This window comes from Narcine bancroftii, chromosome 3 (assembly GCF_036971445.1).
Source record: "Narcine bancroftii isolate sNarBan1 chromosome 3, sNarBan1.hap1, whole genome shotgun sequence".
Lineage (NCBI taxonomy): Eukaryota > Metazoa > Chordata > Chondrichthyes > Torpediniformes > Narcinidae > Narcine > Narcine bancroftii.
The window spans coordinates 206,230,319-206,257,365 of NC_091471.1; the positions used below are offsets into that span (position 1 = coordinate 206,230,319).

A 27,047-nucleotide genomic window follows, 5' to 3' on the forward strand; every position below is an offset into this window, starting at 1 on the left:
GGCTTAGCAATGTGCTGCGACCAGACAGGCTGGAGCTCGACCCCAGAAATCCCTGAGCCGACACGCACTTTGGCTGTTGACAGAAATGCTTTCCAAATTACGTGGAGGGTGCTGAGGCATCGGATAAAGAGCTATTAATGCTGCTGTTAGCGCAGCTGGGAGATCACCCTTACTCCCTTATACAGGATGCCAGGTCCTACCAAGAGGCAATAAGCACTTTACAGAGGCATTACAGTGAGGGGCATAGCGAACTCCACTCCCAATACAGGCTCATGACCAGGTCACAACAAGTAGGGGAGTCTGCCAGAGACTTTATACTCTCTCTGAAAGACATGGCAGGAGGCTGCAACTTTAAAGCAATATCAGCCCAGGAGTATTTGGAGAACCTTATTAGGGACAGAATTGTTGTGGGCATACGATCCACTGAGATGAGACATCAATTGCTGGAGAAAGGAATGGTGAGGCTAGATGAGGCAAAGTCTATTGCAGTAGCTTTAGAAAGCACCAGGAAAGAATTCGAGGAGTACTCACAGGACCTTGGGGCTGGGACAAACGTCACACTGCTGGACTCTCTAGCCCCACGAAAATAAAAGTATGCTGCTTCACAGGAATCCACAGCAGCAGCAGCACCTTGAGGGTCCCAAGAGCTTTTTCTGTGGACAAAGAAAGTACCCCAGAGCCCTCTGTCCTGCTAGAGAAAATGGCTGTTCCAACTGTGGAAAACATGGATATTATGCAAAAGTCTGCAGAAGCCCCAAGTCCACAGCCAAGGCCCATTCTCATGCTAATGAGAGGCGGGAAAGTTCTTCTTTCTCCACAGACAAACAGAAGAAGAAGAATGCTATGTGCAGCCGGCCATCTTGGACAAATGCTACAGAGCAGAGGACAGTCTTCAGGAGATGAATATGACACTGAGTACTATCAGATAGAAGGACATGAAGGACACACCAAACTTGTTTCCCCACGCACGAATCAGGCGAGTCCACACAATTTATCTGATGCCACTGTGTGCATCAAAATTAATGATGTGAGGGTAAATTGTTTAATAAATAGTGGAAGTACTGAGAGTTTTATTGACCAGGGGTTAGTCAACCGCCTTGTCCTCCCCACGTGCCCAAGTAAGCACCGGATCCTGTTAGCAGCCAGCAGCCTTGCGGCTGAGGTAAAACAGTTTTGCAGGGTTACTCTAGAAATCCAGGGCACAAAATACGAAGGGTTCAAATTACTAGTACTCCCTCACCTCTGTGCCCCGGTACTATTGGGATTAGATGTTCAGTGCCAATTAGAAAGCATTACAATAATGCACAACGGGCCTCACCCCCCACTTCAGCTTAAGAAGAAACACTGCAGCCTGTCTGTCCTGAACATAGAACCCCCACCGCTGTTCACACATCTGACCCCAGAATGCACACCAATAGCCACAAAGAGCAGGAGGTACAGCCCGAGGGACAGAGTGTTCATTAGGACAGAGGTCCGCTGGCTACTACAGGAGGGGATCATAGAGCAGAGCACCAGCCCCTGGAGAGCCCAGGTGGTTGTAGTAAAGTCAGGAGAAAAACTGCGCATGGTAGTGGATTACAGCCATACAATCAACAAATTTACACAACTAGATGCCTACCCCCTGCCACGCATAGCAGACATGGTCAACCCCATTGCGCAGTATAAGGTGTTCTCCACCATAGACCTGAAGGCAGCATACCGCCAACAGCCCATTAGAAATAGCGATCACATTTACACGTCATTTGAGGCAGAAGACAGGCTGTATCAATTTCTGTGACTCCCCTTCGGTGTCACCAATGGAGTGTCCCTGTTTTAGAGAGAAATGGACCGAATAGTAGATGAATTCCAACTGAAAGCGGTGTTCCCCTACTTAGACAACGTAACAATCTGTGGCCATACTCAGGAGGATCATGAAACAAATTTAAAACACTTATTCCAGGCAGCCGAGGAAAAGAACCTAATATACAACAGGGACAAATGTGTCTTTAGTGCCAGGAAGTTGCCAATCCTGGGCTACATAGTGCAGATCAGGGAAATCAGCCCAGACCCAGCCCGTATGTGCCCTCTCCTAGACCTCCCAGTGCCACACATGCTGAAAGCACTAAAAAGGTGTTTAGGACTGTTTGCTTACTACGCCCAATGGGTCTCCAACTATGCCGACAGGGCCCGCCCACTTATAAAGACCTCAGTTTTCCCACTGTGCCCAGCAGCCACCAGAGCATTCAGGGACATTAGGGACCATATCGCTAAAGCTACCATGTGGTCCATAGATGAGTCAATCCCGTTTCGAGTAGTAACAGATGCATCCGATGTGGCTCTGGCAGCCACCCTAAACCAAGACTGATGACCGATGGCCTTTTCCTCACGAATCCTACAGGGGTCAGAGGTAATACACTTAGCAGTTGAGAAGGTGGCCCTAGCCATTGTGGAAGTAGTACCCTCGTCACGGACCAACCGTCTGTAGCTTTTATGTTCGATAACCAGAACAAAGGGAGAATTAAGAAAGACAAAATCTTGCGCTGGCAGATAGAATTGTCTACATTTAACTGTGACATTCTATACCACCCCAAGAGACTCAACGAGCCCCCAGACATGCTGTCCAGAGGCACTTGTGCCATCCTTGACCATACGTCCCATTTGCAGAGCTTGCACAATGAGCTGGGCCACCCGGGGGTCGCTAGATTGTTTCACTTCATTAAAACTCAAAACCTTCCATTTTTGGTAGAGGAAGTGAGGTTAGTGAACAAGAGCTTCCCCATCTGTGCGGAATGCAAACTGCAATTTTACCGGCCAGACAGAGCCTCCCTGATAAAAGCTACCAAACATTTTGAGTGCCTCAGCCTCGATTTTAAAGGCCCGCAGCCGTCCAATAATAGAAATGTCTATTTCCTAAACGTAATAGATGAATATTCTCGTTTCCCTTCGCAATCCCGTGTTCTGATGTATCAGCAGCCACTGTTATAAAATGCCTCCAACCCATCTTCAGCATATTTGGGTACCTGAACTACATACACACAGACAGGGGTGCTGCATTCATGAGTGCAGAAGTACAGCAGTACCTGCACGAGAGAGGGATTGCTACCAGACACACTACAAGTTACAATCCCAGGGGGAATGGACAAGTTGAAAGGGAAAATGCCACTATCTGGAAAACGGTCCTCTTGACCTTAAAAGCAAAAGACCTGCCTGTTACTAGATGGCAAGAAGTGTTGCCAGAGGCCCTACACTCTATACGTTCTTTGTTGTGTACTGCTACTAACATGACCCCACATGACCATATCTTTTCTTTTACAAGGAAAGCCGCAACGGGCACAGTGCTACCTAAATGGATGATGACACCGGGACCTGTTCTCCTCCGGAAGCACTGCAGATCCCACAAAGCGGACCTGCTGGTGGATCAAGTGGTGTTGAGGCATATGAATCCTCAGTACGCCTTCGTCACATTTCCAGATGGAAGAGAAGACTTGATGGTCACCAGGGATCCCGCGCCTGCTAGATGTGTGAGCAATGCGGAGGAAACACAGATGTCTATGGATCAACAAGGAGTGCAGCAGCAGTCACTAGAACAGTCGTCCATCGAGTCACCCCAGAGGACTATACCACCCACCCCGAAAATCAGGACCCTGGGAACGCCTGCCCCACAAAATATCAGCACCCTAACTTGATGGCAGGACCTAATTTTAATATTTAAAATACTGGAGTTCTGCCCCATAGTAGACATATCATCTCCACAGCTTTTGCAAGAGCTTTGAAAAGTGCTCAAGAGACTTCACTAATAGATTGTTGTTTACAAAAGGCAACTGAAGAAAGATTTTGTTGGAGCCACAGATTGTCTGGAAGAGAACTTATTGTTATAAGAGGGTCATGTGGTTTTTCAAGCAGAGAGTCAAACAGGATTTCTCTCAGAGAGAGAGAGATCAGTTCTGCAGTGTTACAGCCAGCAGACACAGCTGGGACTGGAACAGGATAAGCTCAAGCTTGTAGAATGCCCCTTTTTGGGAGACGGCCTGGTCAAAGCCCTTGTCGGCCATGCAAGAGGAGAAGACTGGCTGTATAATGTTTCAGTTGGAATAAGAGAGACAGAAAGGGACTCAGTGGTGACCTGAAAGAATAATGTTTATAATCTGGAAAACCCTGATGGGGCAAGTTTCATCAGCAAGACACTGAAGTGGCTGATTAAAAAGGAACAAATCTCTCTCTGAAACCTGACAAGAACCTCCTGAGCAGTAACCATTTACTTTTCAAGCACCAAAGCCGGTGAACTTTATAAATGTTAAATTCTGTGCACAGTATAAGAATTGCCTGCAACCAGTAAACTTGGAGGAATGAGAAGTGAGATTGGACTGTGAACCAAAGAACATTTTTGAACTTACAGGCACATTACATATACGTGCACTTAGAATTAGAAGGGGGTTAAGTTAGGTCAAGTAAGTTAATAGTGATAAGTTAAAGTTTGATTCTATTTTCATGCTTAATTATAATTAAAATCAACTTTTGTTTAAGTAACCATTTGTCTTGGTGAATATCTATTGCTGCTGGGTTTTGGAGTCCTCTAGGCTCATAACACAAGGTTTTAAATGTCATACCAAATCTCTGGAAACTCCTGAGGAAGCAGAGGGATTGACTTCCTCTCTTCATAATGCCATTAATGAGCTAGGCCTAAGAAAGGTCCTCTGAGATAGTGATTCATCCTCTCTACCTCTGATCCCTCATTGATCACAGGATCATATACCTCTGGTTTTCCTGACCTCGTCTAAAATCAGCTCCTTGGTTTTGCCACTTATTACCCTTTGCTTCCTATAGATGCTGCATGACCTGCTAAGTTTCTCCAGTACTTTTGTGTGTTGCACTGGTTTGCTTATTGTGTCAGTTAATAAGGAAGGTCTTGTGGAGTCAGCATTGGTAGTACCACTCCTATACTTTTCAGACCTTGCTGAATGCAATCCATGCCTCAAAAGGACAAAGGAAGACCCAATCACCGTTGTCCAGAGGACCACTCACTTTGTGCGTTTGAGGTATTGACCTTCAATATGAAGATTTATGTAGCATGTTCAGTGATGTTCAACTTGTAAGCATTTCTTCTTTCAGTTCTATTTCTTGTTCATTAACAATTTTAATCCTCCACCTACAAATAGTCCATGACTTCAACGTTTTGGCATTTCTTTTTCTTCTGAAATATTCTAAATTTTTATGTCCCTGAGCTTAGAAAAAAGTAGTTAATTGACAGTTCTAAGTGGCTGCCAATTGTTACTTTACTTACTGATGGTTAAAATCTTGGGAGGCATTAGTTGCCACAGGGTGTAATTCATAATACCCTGCACTGATTGGCAATGATGGCAATGGATTAGACTGAGTTGATTTGTGTTTGCTTTGTGTGATGATTTGGAAGAACTCTGGGCATTGTCAGTATCACCAAAGATGGAACGCCATTGATGGATATTGCAAAGTATCAGGCAGTACAACACTGTTGTTAATTCTATGGAAAGGTTTAGCCTTAAATTGCAGATATTTGGAGGGGATTACAGACTTGGTATATCCAATATTGTTACAAACTGACGGTCAACCAAAAATATGTTAAACAGAATCTGGTTGTCTCAAAGTTGAAACAATAAGTAAGTTGTTAGTTTGCTCTATTAATTATAATGACCCTTCCTGGCAAAATGTTGATCATTGATGGATAAAGAGTAGCACCAATGCAAGGAATTTAAGTGGACCTTCTGCTTCAGACATAAAGCAAGACAACCGGAAACCGAGACCAACAAGCAACAGATGAGTACCAGCATGTTAAGAAAGCTACAAAACTGTAGGAACTAAATAAACAGAAGCATATTTGCCTAAAGCTCTTATGAATATGCAAAACTTTCTCACCTGTTTGCACTATAAGGCCCTTTTATAGTGAAAATTAACAATCTGTAAAAACAAGTTTCCTCAACCTTTAAGATGCTCCACTTGCCTGCATAAAAGGTTCGAAGAAGTAATGGCTGGTCCCCTCCGCCAAGGGTGGTAGTGTCAGAGGTGGAGCGAAGTCATTCCACCTCCTCCTGTGTAAAAGGATTGCCGCTGAAAGTGGCTCCAAACAGTAAGATAAGATGATTGACACCACACTGGCAGCACCGTTGCCCCATTGCGCTGTCACAAAGTGGCTGGTAGAGCAGTCAGGCTGCACTCCCTTACTCTGCCCCACTCCCTCACGCTGATCTCCCACCCTGTCACTCACGTGGCCTGTTCCCTCAAACTGCACCCTGTCCCAATCTCACGCCGCCCGCTCCCTCATGCTGCTCCCCCACCCTGCTCTCTAATGTGGCCAGCTCCTTCAAGCCGCTATTCCCCTCGCTCTCTCATGCCGCCTGCTCCTTCACCCCGCTCCCCTGCCCTGCTTTCTCACGCTGCCTGCTCCCTCAGGCAGCTCCCCTGCCCCGCTGCCACTTGCTCCCTTAAGCCGCTCCCCGCCCTGCTCTCTCATGCTGCCAGCACACTCACACCATCCTGTTCTTATGCTGCCTGTCACTCACTCACCCTGATCTCTCATGCTGCTCACTCCCTCACACTACCCCACTCCTGATGGTGGCGGAATCGGTGTGGGACTGATAGAAGTGAGATAAGGCAAGAGGAAGGGGGAATGGAAGAGAGAGGGATGGAGAAGGAGAGGAATGAAGGAGGAAGGGATTGGGGTGGCAGGTCTGTCAGGCAGCGAAGTGACAGGACTGTCAGACAGTGGGGCTACAGGCTGTTGAGATGGAGTTGGGCAGTGTGATTGGTGTGAGGCTGATAAGGGTAGATGGGGCAAGAGGAAGGGGGAATGGAAAAGAGGGAGGGGGTGGGGAGGGAGGGGAATGAAGAGGGAAGGGAATGGAGGAAGAAGAAAGCAGGGCAAGTGGCTGTCAAGCAGTGGGGTGGGGGCTGTCAGGCAGCAGGGTGATGGGACTGTTGCAGGGTGGCTGCTGCTGTGCTATACATCCAGGCCCCTTTTGCCCTGGGCTACATAAAATACTGTGCGATCTGCCTTTTCAGTCCTCAGCATAAATGGTAAATTTGCCTTAATTTTGAAACATGAGCAGGTGATAACACAGTTTTTGTGCACAAAATCCCCTATAGCCTTTGTTGAACAGAAAAACCAAAGACAATTTTTCATCCACCACAATCATGAGAAAGTCTCTGGGAATACAGCTTCTTCACAGAACACTTTTTTAAAACCCACAAGAAAACAAATTTGTATATCATCTACCGCTATCCTGCCAAATCATCCTTGTCATATTGGTATAAAGTAGCCTCAACTACAAGCATTTGATCTATTTTTCAGAATATTCCTTTGTCCTCCATCTCTATGATGCTTTACACAAGAGAACTTAAAGATGAAATTATGCCCTGTAGTGTATAAACCTGTTAATTAGTTCCATTGCGTTATATACAACTATTTACACCCTCTTACCTGCAGGCTGTTGGTAATTTTCACCTATGCTAACAAGTAATTATCAATGATAACAAAAAGCTAAATAAAGAATACTTCTGCTGTAAAGTTTGCCAGATATAATGATGTTTTAACATTTGCTGTAAAAAGGCCTTGATTATTTACATATTGTTATCAGTTTTCAACTGTTAAAGTGGAAGGGAACGATGTCCATATGATTTCTATATACTGTGTCCATCCTTATGTTTCAATGAGTTCTGCAATGATCCAGGCCATCAGAATGTCCTTTCCTAATCCCTCTTGCTTGCACCCTTCTTTTTTTGGTTCTTATCAACAAGCTTGCCTTGAATCATCAAGATTTCATGCTTCAGTCTGGATCATACCTTGGAATTCAGTAGCCAAGAAACAATTTCATCTGTATATTTTGGAAGGAGCATTAGACGGGTACTAATAATTTTCCAAGTGAATCTTTTGGCTATCCCAGTACCTCTAAGGGCATTCAGTCAAAAGAAATCAAGGCGTGAGCCACACTGTAAGCAGTGGTTCTCAAACTTTTTTTCCCACTCACATGCCACTTTAAGTATTCCATAGGTGCTCTGCGATTAGTAAGGGATTGCTTAAGGTGGTATGTAGGTAGAAAGAAAATGTTTGAAAACCACTGTTTTAATTGTACTTAATTATATAATGCAATGGAACTAATTAACAGGTTTATACACTACAGGGCATAATTTCATCTTTAAGTTCTCTTGTGTAAAGCATCATAGAGATGGAGGACAAAGGAATATTCTGAAAAATAGATCAAATGCTTGTAGTTGAGGCTACTTTATACCAATATGACAAGGATGATTTGGCAGGATAGCGGTAGATGATATACAAATTTGTTTTCTTGTGGGTTTTAAAAAAGTGTTCTGTGAAGAAGCTGTATTCCCAGAGACTTTCTCATGATTGTGGTGGATGAAAAATTGACTTTGGTTTTTCTGTTCAACAAAGGCTATAGGGGATTTTGTGCACAAAAACTGTGTTATCACCTGCTCATGTTTCAAAATTAAAGCAAATTTACCATTTATGCTGAGGACTGAAAAGGCAGATTGCACAGTATTTTATGTAGCCCAGAGCAGCATGCCAGCTTCCCAGGGCAAAAGGGGCCTGGATGTATAGCACAGCAGCAGCCACCCTGCAACAGTCCCACCACCCTGCTGCCTGACAGCCCCCACCCCACTGCTTGACAGCTCCGCTGCCCTGGTGCCTGACAGCCACTTGCCCTGCTTTCTTCTTCCTCCATTTCCTTCCCTCTTCATTCCCCTCCCTCCCCACCCCCTCCCTCTTTTCCATTCCCCCTTCCTCTTGCCCCATCTCCCCTTATCAGCCTCACACCAATCCCACTGCCCAACTCCATCTCATCAGCCTGTAGCCCCACTGTCTGACAGTCCTGTCATTTCACTGCCTGACAGACCTGCCACCCCAATCCCTTCCTCCTTCATTCCTCTCCTTCTCCATCCCTCTCTCTTCCATTCCCCCTTCCTCTTGCCCTATCTCACTTCTATCAGCCCCACACCGATTCCGCCACCATCAGGAGCGGGGTAGCGTGAGGGAGTGAGCAGCATGAGAGATCAGGGTGAGTGAGTGACTCGTTATGTGCACAGTTTCATTACCCCAAAGGAAATGGGCCAATTTCAATTTTTCTCAAGTAACAATTGGTTCTAGAGTAGTGATTCTCAACCTTCCCTTCTGTGGTGCGCTATTGAACAGAAGCAAACACGCAAAACAAAGACTGTCTTTGAAGGGCCAGATCTAGCTTATATCCCAGAAGGTGATTGACAGCCGAACGGGTGGGACTTGTTCTATTCAGGTCGGCTGATTGACAGCCAGCCAGGCATTGCCTTGTCCTCCAGTGCTCTTCTGCAGGTACAGTGGTCGCACCCTGCAGTTGCCTGGTGGTGTACGACCACATTCACCCCTTCTTTAAAATTGTCCCGGGTGGGTGTGGGTGGGGGAGGAGGTTGCAGTCTGTGATCTACCAGAGCCCCAAAACATATATACATTATTTATAGGTTTGGACAGTCTGGCGGCCATCAGAGTCTCTGCGACCGTCGCAGGTCGGTGAGGGTAAGCAGAGGCTTGGGGCAGGGGCTGGAGTGGCTGGCGGGGTGCAGCGTGGAGGGGTGGCCGGGGTTGAGGTGTGTGTGATACATTGGATGGGTGGGGGGCCGGCTCGTCCCCCTCGGTTGGAGTGAATCCTTCATGCCCGGGGAGGTCTTGAGTGTCCCATAGCTGTCTGGGGTCAAGGGAGTGTGTCAGGCGGTGTGGTCCTGGGCTGGAGGGTGCTGTGCTGTGGTGAGTGCCCCTGCTGGTGCTAGGTTCCTCATTGAGATAGTGTCCTTCCTGCTGCTCATGAACCTAACAAAAGTTTAGTTGTGGTTCGCATGTAGGAGGAACACCTGCTTGACCAGGGTTTCGGTCTTATGTGCCCGCACATGTCTATGCAGGAGCACTGGTCCTAGGGATGGAAGCCTTGCTGGGTGAGATGTTCCCGTTGCCAATTTTCTGGGGAACAAAAACGAGCATTCATGAGGGGTCTCGTTGGTAGCCATGCACAGGAATGACCTAATATCATAGAGGAGGAAAATCTGAACACAAAGGGTTAAGGGTTCACCCATAAGTTGCTTACAAGAACATACAAGAGTAAGCAGGGAACCTCAAGGTGCAATTTATCTGCAGACATGATAAGTTTTGGAATTCTGTAAAACAATGATTAAATTATTGCCAAATGTTGAAAATGATAAACTATTGTCAGGTTGACCGCAACAGGAAGCCCACATGCTGGAATGTACTGCCATTTATTGTATATAAACTCTGTTAAAACTGGCTGTGAACAGAGCAAGCTCAGGCTGGGTGATGGTCATGATATCTTGTCAATAAAACTCTTCTGAAGCGTTACCCTGGTGTTGGTAGTTGAATTTTTCTCCGCAACAATTATGGAGCACCTCGGGGAGGGCGTCTTGCCAGTATTCATCGGACCACCCCTTTGACTTAAGGGCCAGGAGGACTGCCTTCCAGATTACCCTGTTCTCGCATTCCACTTGTCCATTACCTCTTGGGTTGTAACTAGTCACAATGCCCCTTGCTGTCAGGTACTGGTGCAGTTCCTCACTCATGAAGCTAGACCCCTGGCCACTGTGGATAAATGTGGAGTAGCCGAACATGGTGAAGATCTGTGTCAGTGCCCTGTTGACGTTGGCCGTGGAGGTGTCTGGGCAAGGGATGGCGAAAGGGAAGCGGGAATACTCGTCTATTACTGTGAGGAAAAGGACATTCCGATTTGTGGAAGGAAGGGGCCCCTTGAAGTCCATGCTGAGGCGCTCGAAGGGCCGAGTGGCCCTTACGACATGAGCCTGGGTCAGGTGGAAGAAGTGAGGTTTGCATTCCGCGCAGACCGGCACACCTCGGTCATGGTCCTGACATCCCTGATGGTGTAAGGAAGGATTCAGGACTTGATGAAATGATATAAGCAGGTGGCGCCTGGGTGGCAGAGGGACTCATGCAGTGCCTGCAGCTGGTCATCATGGAGCGACATCCAGGTCCGGGAGAGGATGTCGGGGAGTCGTTAAACTTCCCCGGACGATACTGGATGTCGTAACTGTACGTTGCCAGCTGAACTCTCCAGTGCAAATCTTATCATTCTTGATCTTGCCCCTGTGGGTGGTGTTGAACATAAATGCTACGACCTACTGGTTGGTGAGGAGGGTGAACCTCCTGCCAGCCAGGTAGTGGCACCAGTGGCAGACCACTTACACAATTGCCTGGGCCTTCTTTTCAATGGCGGAGTGCCCTAGCTCAGAGCCATGGACGGTCCTGGAAAAGAAGGCAAATGGGCACCCCCCTTGGTTAAGGGTAGCGGCAAGGGCTACATCGGAGGCATTGCTCTCCACCTGAAAGGGGAGTCCTCGTCCACAGCATGCATTGTGGCATCTGCGATATCCTACCTGATGTGCGTGAAGGCTGCCTGAGCCTCGGGTGGAAGGGGAAAAGTCAAGGCCTGGACCAGTGGGCAGACCTTGTCTGAGAAGTGGGGAACCAACTGTGAATAGTATGAGAATAAACCAAGGCACATGCAGAGGGCTTTGAGCATGGGGGGAGGGGCAGCTCCATTAATGGACGCATCCGTTCTGGAACTGGGCCGATGACGCCATGTGCCACGATGTACTCCAGGATGGCGAGGCGGGTGGTGCTGAACAGGCACTTCTCTTTGTTGTGTGAGGTTCGGCTCCTCGGCCGTCCTGAGAAATTTCTCCAGGTTGGCATCGTGGTCCTGCTGGTCGTGGCCACAGATGATGACATTATCCAGGTACGGGAAAGTTGCCTTTAGCTTGAGCCGGTCTACCATAGGATCCATCTCCCACTGGAAGACTGCGACCCCAAACGGAACTCAGTGGAACTGGTACAGGCGCCCGTCCACCTCAAAGGCGATGTAAGGCTTGTCCTGTGGGTGGATGGAGAGTTGGTGAGAGGCCAACTTAAGGTCAATTGTGGAGAAAACCTGGTAGCGTGGTATCTCATTGATCGTTGGCTATCCTCGGTAAGGGGTAGGCATCCAGCTGGGTGTACTGGTTGATGGTCTGGCTGTAATCTATGACCATCCTTGGCTTGCTGCCTCCTTTGACCACCAGGACTTGGGATCTCCATGGGCTATTGCTGGGCTCTATGACACCTTCCGCCAGAAGCCGCCACACCTCTGTCCTGATGAAGTCTCTGTCCATGGCGCCGAGGAGGACTTGGACACAGAGTTAGGGCATGACCAGGAGCCTGAACCCAATGTATGTCTTCCCTCCCTCACCACAGTCAGATCGGCCGAGCAACGCCCAAGGGTATTGATAATCCAGTCATTGGTGGCGAAGGCAATAGAGAAGATGATAGGATGGATTTTTAGCTTTAGTGAGTGGGCCACTCTCGGCTGAATAAAGCTCTCGGTGCTGCCACTGTCGATTAGGCACTTTGTTACTTGCCCGTTGATTTTGATGTCCATCATGGAGCACCCGAGGCCGTGGGGAATGTCCCTGGTCAGGCTGGTGGCTACTAGGATCATCTTGGGGTCTGAGTCATTCTTCCCCGATGGTGGAGGCGAGTTATGGCTGGCGTCGTGAGAGATGAGTATCGAATGGTTGTGCTCTCCATAGGTGAGGGATGAAGTGGGTGGAGATCAACAGCGTCTGGAGACGTGGGGTGTGTTGGTAGGGCAGCCTGGTCAGGGCCCGTGTTGATCATGTTGTCATTGTCGTTGTAGGCCTGGGATGGCCTGGGTGGAGGTAATGCCTGCGCTTGACCGCCCCAAGATGGTGGCGCTGCATGGGAGTGCGAGGCATGGCTGGCCTTCTTCCCCAGCTGCCCTGGTTGCGCTGGGGGAAGTGACATCACACCACTGGCTGTCAGCGAGGGTGATGTCATCATGGGCAGCGGAGGTGACATCATTCTGTGGACAGGACGTGACATCACTGTAGTCTTCACGAAGCAGCAATGGCGTGGGCAAGGGCTGATCCAGGCGCATGGCGTGCACGCGGCAATCATTGCTGGCGAGGCTGGAAGTTGAGCCGCCAAGGTTGGGGAGGCCAGAAGTAGCTGAGGGGGCAATGGCATCACCCCACAATTGCATGTGGTGAGGACCAAGAAGGAGGGTCGTAGAGGGCCGCTGAGCTGCCAGCAGGCTTTGAGAGGCATACTTTAGCAAAGTGGCCTTTCTTGCCACATCTCGAACAGTGCTGGTTTCTGGCCGGGCAGTTTTGTTGTGATCGACAATCAGACACACACCGGGACCCACAGTACTTACAAGGGTTGCTGGGCACCAGCAGCTGCGATGTTTTCATCCACCGTCTAGTCTAGGGCTGACCACGCGGAGGCCTGGGGATGTCTGGAGTCGAAGGATTCGGTGTGCAGGGCTGCTGCCTCCAGGGTTCGGACTTCCTCCACTGTTTTGGCCAGGGAGTAAATATTGTCCTCTAGCAGCTTCTGCCTGATGGCTCTCATGCGTAGCCCCCAGACAAAGGCATCTCTGATCAGTCTCTTGACCTCCCTTTCATTTACTCCGGATTCAGCCAGATAAGGTTGGGCTATCTCTCCAGGCAGCTAGGCACGGATACTTGGGAGGTACCTTGTGAAGACAACATTCGTGGGAGGTTTATACATGGTCTCGAGGGTGTTCCTTACTTCCAAGTACCCAATTCAGTCTTTGAGTGCCTGGAAGGCTCAGGGCCCAGCTTTGATCGGAGTAAAACAAGCCTTTTTCTGTCGGAGTCCAGGATGTCATCGGCGTGTGCCTCAATGATTGCTTTGATTGTGTGCTTCCAGATCTCGAAGCGTGCTTGTACTTCTGGGTGGCATGGGTCGATTTCGAGGCACCTGGCACTCAGTAGTTTCTCCATAGCAGCTTCATATTTTATGTTGAATAAATTGTTGTGCACTATCGAACAGAAGCAAACACACAAAACATAAAGTCTGTTTTACAGGCTTTATTCAACCTAAACTTCCACAGAGCTGGCCGTGGGAATGCTGTTGCAAGCTCTGAGTCTGTCTTCAAAGGGCTGAATCTAACTTATATCCTGAAAGGTGATTGACAGTCACCGGGTAGGGCTTGGTCCATTCAGGTCGGCTGATTAGCAGCCGGCCAGGTGTTGCCTGGTCCTCCCATGCTCTTCTGCAGGTACTGAGGTTGCCCCCTGCAGTAGGCTGGTACCACTCACGTACCACCTTAAGCAATCGCTTACTAATTACAGAGCACCGATGGCATAGGGATTACTTAAAGTGGTATGTGAGTGGAAAGAAAAAGGTTGAGAACCACTGCTCTGAAAGTTTTTTTTGCATAGAGATGAAGCGAAAGGTTATTAATGAGCCTTCATGAGACAATAACTGCTTCCAACTGGCATCAATCTTTGTTCCTTTCAGGATAACATGCAAAGTATGAAAATATGGTGATCTGTGTGGCATTGCAAAACTCTGGGATCATATGAAATTACAGGAAAAATCTCTGGTATCTGGCAGCTATGGGGATTGGTAGATGCTGGATAAGTGAATGTGCTAGTTGTTTGAGATTATGTGCTGCATGACTAGTGAACTGACTGCTTTGGGGCACCAATTTTAAACATTTGTATTTTTTATCTATTTATTTTCCACTTTTTGTTTGGTTGGTTGGTTGAGGCTGCCGGTTGCTTGAATTCTGGATAACGGGGATTTTTACTGTTGGCAGCATGTGGAAAACAAGTACTGTAGTTGAACACTTCCACCTTCCCCATTCCTCTTTCTTGGACAGGTATCCTAGAAACAATTAACATGATGTAGAGAGAAAATAATAATGTGCAACTTTCCTGACATCTCTGAGAAATTTCGATTGGGAAGAAGTGCAAATATTTTCATCCCTAATGTACTTGAGCCATTGCTAAATTCTCTGGACAATAGGTGCCTTATTCATAATACCCATAGTACTTTTCAAATGGATGTTTTCTCATTATCAACATTCCTCTATTTCAGTAGTTATAAAGATAAAATAATATATAATTCAGAATCCTGTATGAAGTAAATCATGTTCCTATTGTAAAATAGATATCCAGATTCACTGCCATTGTACATCCACAATGTCACTGTGCAAACATTACATTTTGCTTCAAAGACACTTTCTTTTTTCTTCAGATCTACGTGGAATGAAACAAATATTTATCTTCCAGAAGTCACTTCACCTGGATATTTGACTCCTGCCAAAGAGTCAGCCAACTTATTCCTGCGAACTTTCTGAATCTGGTTTCTCTGAAACATTGAATGGGCTACCAGATTACCAACAACTTCTATTTTGGCTTCCTGCAAGACTGGGTGACCAGATACTTTAAAAAAAGCAAAAAATAAAATATATTACATTTCATAGTGTTATATTTTTATATTAGTAACATAACTTAATTTGTTTGCCTACAGCCAGCAACTTTCAATTCCAAATAAATTTCCATTAGGGAATCAATTCAATTGGTTAGGAGTGAAGTAAAAATTTAGTTAAAGAGATTAACATTTGTGAAGGTTCTATAATATGTCTGTGCTACTGAGATCCATAAAATATGTTTAGTTTCCTGTCCCAGTTGTCCCCACAACCCCATTCCACAATTCCACAGCCTTGTTGGGAAATCTTTCCCAACCGCATCCCCACTAGAAATCATTCCAGCTTCAGGACTTCTGCTGCTGGACATTTAATTCTTTACTTCTTGTTCTGAGTTGGTTTTAGACAAGTTTGGTTCCAGAGAAGAGTATGTGCTCCTGTGCAGATAATGATTATGGATTAAAATTCCCAGGCTGCAAATAGAAGAAAAAATTCAAGCCTTGCCACAATCAATAAGACATCAGCATCCTTTGCTTGCCAGATTTTTCTGGGGCTACATTGTTCAAGTTCTTTTTTTGAATATTTTATTTAAAATGAAAAACATGATACATTTAATCAAAAAAGAATAACATTACAAATATAATAAAAATACATTATGTGTGTGTGTGTGTGTGTGTGTGTGTGTGTGTGTGTGTGTGTGTATATATATATATCCCTCCCTCCCACCCTAACCCCCTACCTACCCATCCCATCCCCCCATACCAATCCCATACCTCCCACCCATATCTACCTCAAAGAAAGAAAAGGAAAGAAAAAGGAGATATAAACCACAATAACGTAGTTAGGTACCACAGATTAGAACAACACCACCACAGCATGGCTGGAAAATTCACAATTTTAAACCCATATAATCCAAATAAAGGCTCTTAACTTTCCAATTTAAAAAATTATCACATAAATTATACTTTATTTTTTTCCAATGGAATACAAGATCTTAATCCCATATGCCATCGATGTAAACTCAAATCAATCTAACTTTTCCATGTAATCGCTATACATTTTCTTGTAACAGCTAATGGCAATCTCAAAAAAATGCTACTTGAAATCTAGTCAACCTCAATTCCAAACTCAATTTTTAAATATTATTTAACAAAAATAATAATGGAATTTTAACCTTAAAAATATGCTCTAATAACTTCTTAAGTCGCATCCAAAAAGACTTTACCATTTCACATGACCAAGTAGAATGTAAAAAAGGAACCTACCTCCTTCCAACATCTGAAACATAAATCTGAAGAATATAAATTATATCTCTTTAATTTTTCCAGAGTTAAAATTATAATGAACTAATCTGTACATCACATTAATAATCTTAGTCATACTATCTTGACACAAATTCCTCCAATCATTTTGATTAATCAGAATCCCAAAATCTTTTTCCCATTTTAACCTAGACTTTTGCAAATCTAACTTAAGCATTTTATTTTGCAATAACAAATACATTTCAGATATAAATCTCTTCTTCCTGCCTTCCATAAGTAAAGTTTCAAAATGAGAGTGTCTAAGTAATCTCAAAGTATAACCAAAACTATCTAATAATAAAACTGTGACTTGATAATAACAAAAAAGTGTACTTGACGGCATTTCATATTTCTCTTTCATTCTTTGAAAAGAAAAAAAAAATAGCCCATTTCAAAACAATCTTGTACATTTTTAATTCCTTTTTGGTCCCATAATTTCAAAAACTGATTAGTAAGTGTAAAAGGAAAATGTTTATTCTGATACAAAGGTGTTTTACCCAAAATTTTCCCTTGTGTACCATTTACCACATTCCTTAATTCCATCAAATGTATTAAAATAGGTGACTTATAATGACATAACAATCTAGAATTCCATTTATAAATAAATTGATCCATCTTCTTGTCACCAATTTGAGATAATTCAATATTTGCCCATACCAATGATTTTTCCAAATCAAACATGCTATTAATGAATTTTAATTGTGCTGCTTTATAATAATTTTGAAAATTTGGAAGCTGTAAACCCCCTAACTCATATTTCCAAGTTAATTTTTATAAGGACACTCTTGCCATCTTATCTTTCCACAAAAATTTCCTTATAATAGAATTCAAATCTTTAAAATTTTTTTAGGAATTTTACAAAGAATAGACTGAAAAAAATATTTTCATCTAGGAAAAAAATTCATCTTGATCAATTTACTCTACCTATTAATGTTATCGGTAAATCCTTCCATCAATTTAAATAATTTTTAATTTTATAAAACAAAGATAAATAATATAATTCATACAAATGATTATAATTATTATCTACTTTAAATCCTAAATACTTAATTTGATCTGACCATCTAAATTTAATGATATCTTTACAATAAGTATAATCCACCTCAGACAATGGCATAATCTCACTTTTTTCCAGATTAATTTTATAACCCAATATTTCTCCGTATTGTTCCAATCTATTATTTAGCTATTTTAAATATTTCTGAGTTTTTGTTAAATATATCAAAACATCATCAGTTCATTATAATTTTAAACTCATCAGAATTCACTTTAATACCCTTAATATTATTATCTTGCCTTATCAACTGTGCCAAAGGTTCAATAACTAATGCAAAAAGAGCTGGTGACAATGGGCAACCTTGTCTAGTAGATCTTGCCATACAAATGGCAAAGACATTTGCCCATTCATCACAACTCTAGTGATAGGATTTTTATATAAAGCCTTAATCCAACCAATAAATACAGGTCCAAATTTAAACTTTTCCAATATTTTAAACAAAACAACTCAATTTTACTCTATCAAATACTTTTTCAGAATCTAATGATATAACCATAGGTAGATTGGATTCCACCCGAGAAATACGAATCCAAGAAATCAACTTAACAATATTGTCTTCAGAATAGCAGTTTTTAATAAATCCAACTTGATCTCAATGAATCAAAGTTGGTAAGTATTTTGCCAACCTATTTGCTAAAACCTTCATTACAATCTTATAGTAAACATTTTATAATGAAATAGATGTATGATTCAACTTTCAAAGGACTCTGAATTTTTAAGAATAACTGTAATAATTGTCTGTGAAAAGGAATCTGGAAATGAATGAACCTCCATCACCTGTTTCAAAACTTCTATTAACAAAGGTATTAACAAATCCTAAAATGTTTGTAAAATTCCACAGAAAATCCATCTACACCCAGAGATTTCCCATTTGGCATAGATTGAAGCACTTCCATTAACTCTTTACAATTAAATGAAGCTTCCAAATCTTTAATGTCATGATTATTCAAAGAAGGTAGATTAAGATTAGATTTTTTAAATCATCAATTTTAGCTTCATCCTTCTCTAATTTGGAAGTATACAATTTTGCATAAAATTCCTTAAATACTTCATTTCTCTCTTGGGGTTTATATGTAATCTTAGAATCTTTCCTAATCGCATTAATCATTCTAGAAGCCTGTTCCGACTACAATTGGCAAGCTAAAATATTTTGTGCCCTTTGCACAAATTCATAATATCTTTGATTGGTTCTCTAACAATTTTTAAAATATATGTTTGTAATGAATTATACCATTATTTCTTATTAATCAATTTTATCTTTTTAATCTTAGTTGGATTCTGCTGTATATCTTTTTTTATAATAACTCTATTTTCTCCTCCAATTTATTAACGTCAGAAGAATATTGTTTCTTAATCTTTGATGAGAAACTAATAATTTGTTCTCTTAAATACGCCTTCAAAGCATTCCATAAAACAAACTTACTATTAACTGAATCCATATTCATTTTCAAAAATTACTGTAGTTGATCTCTCATAAAATTACAAAATTCAACATCTTTAACAATAAAGAATTAAATCTCCATCGATATACAGTATCTACCTTTTCCGAACATATACATGTTATTAACAGAAGAGAATGATCTGATAACATTCTACTTTTATATTCTTCAGATATAACTGTTCCGAGATTAAAAATAAATCTATTCTAGAAGATCTATTCTAGAATAAGAATCATATTGAAATTAATAAAACAAAAAATCTTTCTCCTTAGGGTTTAGTCTCCTCCATATATCAACTAAGTTAATTTCCTTCATTAACATTGACAATCACTTTGCCATTTTAGTCTTAATTACCGTTTTTGGGGCATTTTTGGATCCAAACAGCAATTAAAGTCACCTCCAATCATAATTTTCTCATATGCCTCGGTCAATTTAAAAAACAGAATCTAGCAAAAATTTCTCATCGTCTACATTAGGGGCATAAACATTCATCAATGTCCAAGATTCTGAATAAAATTAACAACCAACAATCCACCACTGACTCAATTACTGATTCCAATTTAAATGATAACCTCTTATTAATCAAAATAGCTACTCCTCTTGCCTTTGAGTTAAAAGAAGAACCTGTAACCTGGCCAACGCAATCTCTTTTTAATATATGAAGTTCCTTTTCAGTCAAATGCATATCTTGCAAAAAAGCAATATCAAACTTCAATTTTTAAACAAAAGTCAAAACTCTCTTCCTCTTAATTTGGTTATTGAGCCCATTAACATTAAATGTTGCAAAATTTAAATTAGGCAACATTTTAATCTATACCATTAAACATCCATGTTCTGAAATAAATATTTCATCTCCTTGCTCAGAAGAAAAAGATAAACCTAAAAAGAAGAAATCATAAAAAGGAAAAGAAATGTTCTGTAAACAGTACTACCCCCTCTACTATGCAGGAAGTGACCAACATCATAAAGCGGCTAACGATTTCGGAAGGAGAAATTAACAATAGCACCTCCCCCAAACAGAACAATAAAGGAATCATCAAAAGTAAAAAATATTAATTATGATAAACTTCCTCTAAATCTCTATGAACTTGATCATCATCAATATCAATTTCAACCAATTAGCAACGTTCCTTCTCTTGCAAACCATTTTTCTTCTCTTCTTGAGCTGGTTTAAATTGATAAGAAGAATGTTCTGGACTTTTCTTCTGCTTATTATCCAGCAAGGAATTAGCAAATATAAGAGCTTCAGCATCATCAGTAAAAAATTGAGATTGAAAATCTCAATTAAAAACTTTAAGAACAGCAGGAAATCTAAAGGCAAATTTGTATCCTTTCTTCCACAATACAGCTTTGGCAGAATTAAATCTTAATGACACTTAATAATAGATTGACCCAAATCTGCATTAAAAAACTCTACTATTTCTTAAGTACCAACAGGCCCTGATTCCTTGCATTGAACTGCTAAACATAAAAGCATCTCTCTATCCTGGTAACTCAAACAGCTGATCAGAATAGAGCATGGCGCCTGTCCAGGAAGAGGCTTTTTTTCTAATGGCTCTATGTGCTCTATTCAATTCCAAACTATTTGGAAAACATTCTTCCCTTAAAATTTCAGGAATCCATTTCTGTAAAAACTGAACTGGATCTGGACCCCCAAAATCTTATAGTAAACCAACAATTTTAATATTATTTTTCGACTTGATTCTCCAAAGTATCAATATTCTTCAGTAAATCATTTCTTTGAATTTCCCATCCAGTAAATGAATCCTCCATCTGTCCCATCCTTTCTTGACATTGCTCTACATCATCCTGATAATCATGAAAATCCTCTTCAATCTTCTTAATTTTGTCTTGCACTTTATTCACCAGCTTCACACACTTTGCCACATCAGACTTAATTTATGTCATTTCTTCTTTCATACCAGTAAATTGTTCTTTCAATTATGAAAAACCTTGATTCATCTGATTTCCCATATTCTCTATTTGCTTAGATAACATATCAAATTGACTTGCTGAATTTGAATAATAAGGATCAGATTTAAACTTCCTTTGCACATACTTAGATAAAGGCCTACACTTGTATATTACAGTTTCTTCTTCTTCTGTATCTGGGTAGAAATCCTCGTCTTCCAGTCCCCATGTGGGTCCTGGTCCCCCCTCTCGACGGTCTAGGTTCAATGGGCCGTGTGAGGTCGGTCCCCCCACTACACGGGCCAATCTTGGTATAGCGCGCATTGCGGTTGCTCCTCATACTCAGGAGGAGGACATCTTCAGGCTCTGATGCCATCTTCCCCGATGCTTTGCGATGTCGGCGCCGGGCTCAGCTGAGGCTTACCCAGGGACTGTTGTTGCAGTCTCAGGTGAACAGGAATCAACTCCCCAGGCTCCATCTCGAAGATAGGCCCAAGTTCTTCAGTATTTGAAAGTTGCTTCTGAGTCATTTTTTTTTACAAGTTTATATGTCATCTGATTGTACCTGTACAACCTGAGAAAACAACAATCTTCAGTCCATGGTGCAGGACACGTGTAAAGACATAACACACATACAGACAAATGATACATATACACAGTACATATATTAAAATAAAAATAAAATTATTAATAAATAGCAGTCACGGAGAGTTGCTTTAGCAGTCGTTCAGCAGTTCTCAGTGCCCATGGGACAAAGCTGTTCCTCTGCCTGGTGGATCGGGCTCTGATACCTCCATATATTTTTCCCAATAGGAGTATTGGAAGATGCTACATGCGGGGTGGTAGGGGTCCTTCCTGATTTTTTGAGCTCTCTTTATCATCACTGGGGGTAGGCGATGGGTGGGAGAGGGCAATCCCAGTGATCCTCTCTTCTGCTCTTATGGTCCTGTGGATTGATCTCCGATCCAATGCTCTAAAACCGTGGTTCTCAACCTTTTTCTTTCCACTCACATACCACTTTAAGTATTCCCTATTGGCATAGGTGCTCTGTGATTTGTAAGGGATTGCTTAAATTGGTATGTGGATGGAAAGAAAAAATTTGAAAACCACTGTTTTAATCGTACTTAATTGACTCGTTATGTGCATGGGCCAATGACAATTTTTCTCAGGCAAAATATTTTAGTAACAATTGGGCCTAGAGCAGTGATTCTCAACCTTCCCTTCCCACTCACATACCATCTTAAGAAATCCCTTACTAATCACAGAGCACCAATGGCATAAGGATTACTTAAAGTGGTATGTGAGTTGAAAGAAAAAGGTTGAGAACCATTTCTCTATAGCAACCATACCACACTCTGATACAGCCAGCCAGGACATTTTCGATAGAGCTCCTATAGAAAGTTGACAGGGTGATGGCTGGTAACTTTGCTTGCCTCAGCCATCTATGGAAGTGCAGTCACTATTGCACCTTCCTGACAAAATGAGGAGATGTTGTAAATTAAAATTTTAAATTTTACATCACGGTAACAGGGCATTTTGGCCCATGAGTCCATGCTGCCCACTTTACACCTAATTTACACACAACCTCCCCTGGTATGCTGTAATGGTGTTACATTAACCACTACTCTAATCTTTCACCCTATATTAATGTGAGACCAGGATAGGACATATCTTGTGTGGACTCTGAAGAACTTGGTGCTTTCCACGTTCTCCACTACTGAGCAAATAATATGTAGTGGATGGTGGTCTCCCAGGTCCTCCTGAAGTCCACAATCATCTTTTTTGTCTTGCCTATGTTGGTTTTTATTCTCGCACCATTTCACGAGATTTTCCATTTCTCTGTATTTCAACTCATTATGGTTGCTGATGAGGCCAACTATTGTTGTATTAAGTGCAAACTTGATGACTCTGTTGGAGCTGGGTATGGCATTGCAGTCGTGGGTCAGTAGTGTGAACAGGAAGAGACTGAGCACAGAGCCTTGGGATACGCCAGAGTTCAATGTGATGGTGTTCAACATTCTGTTGCCAGGAAGTTAGGAAGTTCAGAATCTAGTTACAGAGAGGGGTATTGATTTCCAGCAAGGACTGTTTCTCCACCTTTTTCTGGGGTATTAAACGCCAAGCTGAAGTCAATGAACAGCAGCCAGGTGTAATTTTCCAGGCAGGCGAGTTAGGACAGAGTGGAAGGTCAAGGCTATAGCATTGTGAGTGGAACGGTTCTGTCTGAAGGCAAATCAAAATGGGTCCAATATCTCTGGGAGGTGTATTTTGATGCGTTCTATCACCATACGCTTAAAGCATTTCATAATGGTGGAGGTCAGTGCCACTGGATGGTAGTCATTGGGACCTGTTACTGTTGCCCTCAAGTACCAGGATGATGGTGGTTGCCTTGAAACCCATGGATATGATGGACTGCTGCAGTGAAGTGTTGAAGATGTCCATAAAGACCTCCATCAGTAGGTTATCACAGTTCTTTGGTACCCAGCCAAGTATACTGTCTGGTCCCGCTGTCTTGTGTGCGTTCCCACAGGATAGGATTTTCCTCACCTCAGCTGCAGCTACGCAAAGATCTAATATTTGGAGAAGAAAGAGCTTTCTTTGGTGTCAGCCTGTTCTTCTCATCAAACCGTGTGTAGAAGATCTTCAGTCTGTCCGGAAGGGAGGTGTCGTTGTTGTTGACTTTCAAGTTTCTCTTGTAGTCTGTTATTGTTTTGATACCTTGACACATTTTCACACATTTGCCTATGGATTCTAGGTGTGTTCCCACATTTTGCCTTCCGGATTGCACGGGAGAGTTCAGCATTGGCCTGATCATAGTGTCAAATTGTCTCCTTTCCTGAATGGTGCATCTTGAGCTCTGAGAAATGTATCCAACCATGGTTTCTGGTTAGCCCTGGTTATGTAGCATTTGATCTCTCTGTCATAATTGCTAATGTAGCTAGTCACTGATTTTGTGTACACCTCGATGTTTAGCAATTGTAGGTGGCCGCTTTCCTAAAATAGCTGCAATCCGTGCTCTTAAAGCAGTCATATAGCACCGATGCCCTTCCTCAACCATGTCTTGATCTCTAACTTTGTTCATTTTTCCAGTGGTTTGTGTGCCAAGGTTAGCAGAACAGACAGCATTTGGCCAGTTTCTCCAAATCTCAAGACCATTTTATCTGGGAGGTTTTCACAGCTTCTAAAAGATCACAGCCACCAGCAGTATATGCTGGAGTTCCACCATGAAACCAAAATATTTACAAAATCTTTAGCATCGCGACAAAATAATCAGTTCATAATGGAACTAATGTCAAAACCTTTGTCCCTTCTCTTTTAACTGCAGGTTTATGGCTTCTACTCATGGTGCATTGATGAATTAATGATTTAGTAGTAGCAAAATCCAAATATTACCAACATGTATTTGCTTTCCAAACATTCTTATTAAATACATTATATGGCAAAATATGTATACATATCACAGAAAGAAATAGTACTTACATGAGTCAAATAATTACTTTCAATTTCTATTGGATAACAAAACGTAGTGGATAAATTGATCATGATTATTTCATGACCAGTGATGGACGGTGACCCTTTTGCAAGAGCGAAAGTGGGATTGTGATAGGTGGGTAGAGCTATTAGAACCTTGTTCTTTTCTAGATTTTCTTCCTTTTAAGACCAACACTGCTGCTCCTTCCTCACCCAACAAATGTAACTATTTTACAGAAACATTCAAGACTATATTTTTCAGCATATTTTATCAATTGTCTTCTGTCTTCTTTCTGGATTTAAAACCAGATACTTTCTAGATATTGCCAGAGGTACAGAAAGGATCAGGCCCTTCTGGATCTTTGTGAGAAATGATTTTAAAAAATCCTGTATCTGAGAAGCATAAAGCAGAGTCATCAGGTGAGGCTGGTGAGTCAGGGATGATTACATTTGAAGTATTGACATGCGAATTGAAGGCTGCATTCCCCAGAGAAAAATTACAATAAGAAAGCTGCAGCTCATTATATCCAAGAACAGTCTAGAACAGTGGTTTTCAAACTTCTTTCCACTTACCTACCACCTGAAGTAATCCCAATGCCAGAGGTGCTCTGTGATTAGTAAGGGATTACTTATTAGTAAGGGATTACTTCAGGTGGTAGGTGAATGAGAAGGGAAGGTTGAGAATCACTGCTCTAGACCCAACTGTTACTGAAATATTTTGCTTGAGAAAAATTGTCATTGGTCCAATTCATTTGGAGTTATGAAACTGTGCAGATAACGAGTCAACTAGGTACAATTAAAACAGTGGTTTTCAATTTTTTTCTTTCCACTCACCTACTACCTTAAGTAATCCCTTACTAATCACAGAGCACTTAAGTGATAACTTAAGGTGGTAGGTGAGTGGAAAGAAAAAAATTGAAAACCATTAGTCTACAATTTAGACTCGAGATTTGGACACAGCAAACCTCGAGTTCTGGTTCTCACTTGCTGCCCCTTCAGCGTTCTCATTCAATTGATAATCCTTCACAATTCCAACCACTTTAAAGTTAATCACCCACAGACATGTCCTCTGATATCTCATTATTTTAAAGGCATTATTCACTTTATGACTTCCTAACCGTGACAGAGTATTAAGAGGTGGTTTGGGAGGAATTGTTAGAGCAGCTTGCACACACACATTTTAAAACACAGAATATTTTCAGGACTTTTGCAGTATGCTTTTTACAGGAGGCAAAAAAAGTATCAACAGCAGCTTGCCTGGGAGATCATGTGATCTTTGAAGGCAGAGAGAAGAGTTTTGCTCTCAGAGAGGGAGGGTGTGAAACAGAGAGGAGAGAGACAGAAATCCGCTCCAGAGGGACAAGCTGACAAACTTTGGAATGCTGCCTGGTCAAAGGAGAAGACTGGCGGTGTGAAAGGTGACCTGAAAGAAAGAGGATCATCTGGAGAACCCTGAAGGGGGCACTGATTGAGAAGGAATCAGTTGCGGATGTCCTGGAAAAGGAAGCTCTCTCTGAAAACCAGCAAGAACCCTCCTGATCGATGTTTTCAAGCCTTTTGTGTCAGCGGGCTTTGTCTAAATAAAGGAGGGAGAACCACAGGTTCCAGTTAAAATTCTTAGGATATTGGGGCTGCTCAGTCATTGTTGTTGGGAAATGTTTTAACTGTGGATCAAAGGCCTGACACAGGGGAAACAACATTGATTAAATGTGTTGGAGGTGAGGTAGAGTCAATATCGCTTCAAAAGGTTGTGCTGAATTCAGAATTAGTCAAAGGACCTGTTGTAGTGGGAGTAATTCCAAAGTTACCCATGCAGGGTGTCTCATTTTTGTTGGGGAATGATTTGGCAGAGGATAAGGTTGGGTCAGTTTTAAGATTGACAAATCTGCCTAGTAAAGATGTGGTTAGAGAGGATGATGTGATATATCCTGCCTGTGTGGTAACTAGGTCTGTGACTAAGGAAATTATGACAGCTGAAGAAGATCCAGTTGATAGTGATTTGCCCAGAACTTCTGAAGTACTTTTGAAAGAACAGGGTCATTGTGAGAGTGAGGATTTCTCTTTGTCAAGGAAAGAGTTAACTCAGCAACAGAAAATAGATGCAGATCTTGTCAGCTCAAGGGAGAAGGAAGTAACTGAACAGGAGACAAAAGAAATGGCTGGTGGATATTCTCATAATAAGGTTTCAACAACAATTCACCCTCCAAACCTTATTATGAGAATAAGGGTAGTGGAGAACAATCTGTATCAGAGGTATTGGCTGTTGACAGAGTGGAGGAAGTGGTGGATCATAAAATTATGGAAAAAGAATCTGGTGAGGGTAACTTTAAAGAAACCATGTTTCCTGTGCGCCTGTCTAACTCAACAATTTTAGAAAATTTGGAAGAAAAGTTAGGCCATCTTAAGTTACAAGAGCAGATGCAGTTGAAAGAATTACTTTTGAAATACACAAATTTGTTCCCTGATGTTCCAAAAAGGACATCACTGATTTACCATGATGTAGATGTTGGAGAAGCAAATCCCATACAACAGCACCCATATAGAACAAACATTCAAAAGAGTGACATACTTGGGCTATGTAGCTGGCCATGGCAAAGTTGCACCTATTCAAGCT

At 42.4% G+C, this 27,047-nt stretch overlaps 1 protein-coding gene across 13 annotated transcripts in view; it reads right to left on the reverse strand.

Moving 5' to 3' along the window:
• The window catches only part of LOC138758057 (uncharacterized), a 356,156-nt gene that overhangs the window by 42,143 nt on the left and 286,966 nt on the right, over positions 1 to 27,047 (reverse strand). For 9 of the 13 annotated variants that reach the window (XM_069926411.1, XM_069926417.1, XM_069926414.1 and 6 more), the window contains one exon: positions 14,958 to 15,270. The exons of 2 other annotated variants lie outside the window; for them this stretch is intronic. In XM_069926411.1, the coding sequence (XP_069782512.1) occupies positions 15,107 to 15,270 (164 nt within the window). In that variant the 3' untranslated portion in view covers positions 14,958 to 15,106. Of the gene's footprint in view, positions 1 to 14,545; positions 14,711 to 14,957; positions 15,271 to 20,829; positions 21,537 to 27,047 lie in introns of those variants that run through there. 2 more of the 13 variants (XM_069926422.1, XM_069926420.1) reach the window with 2 other exon arrangements.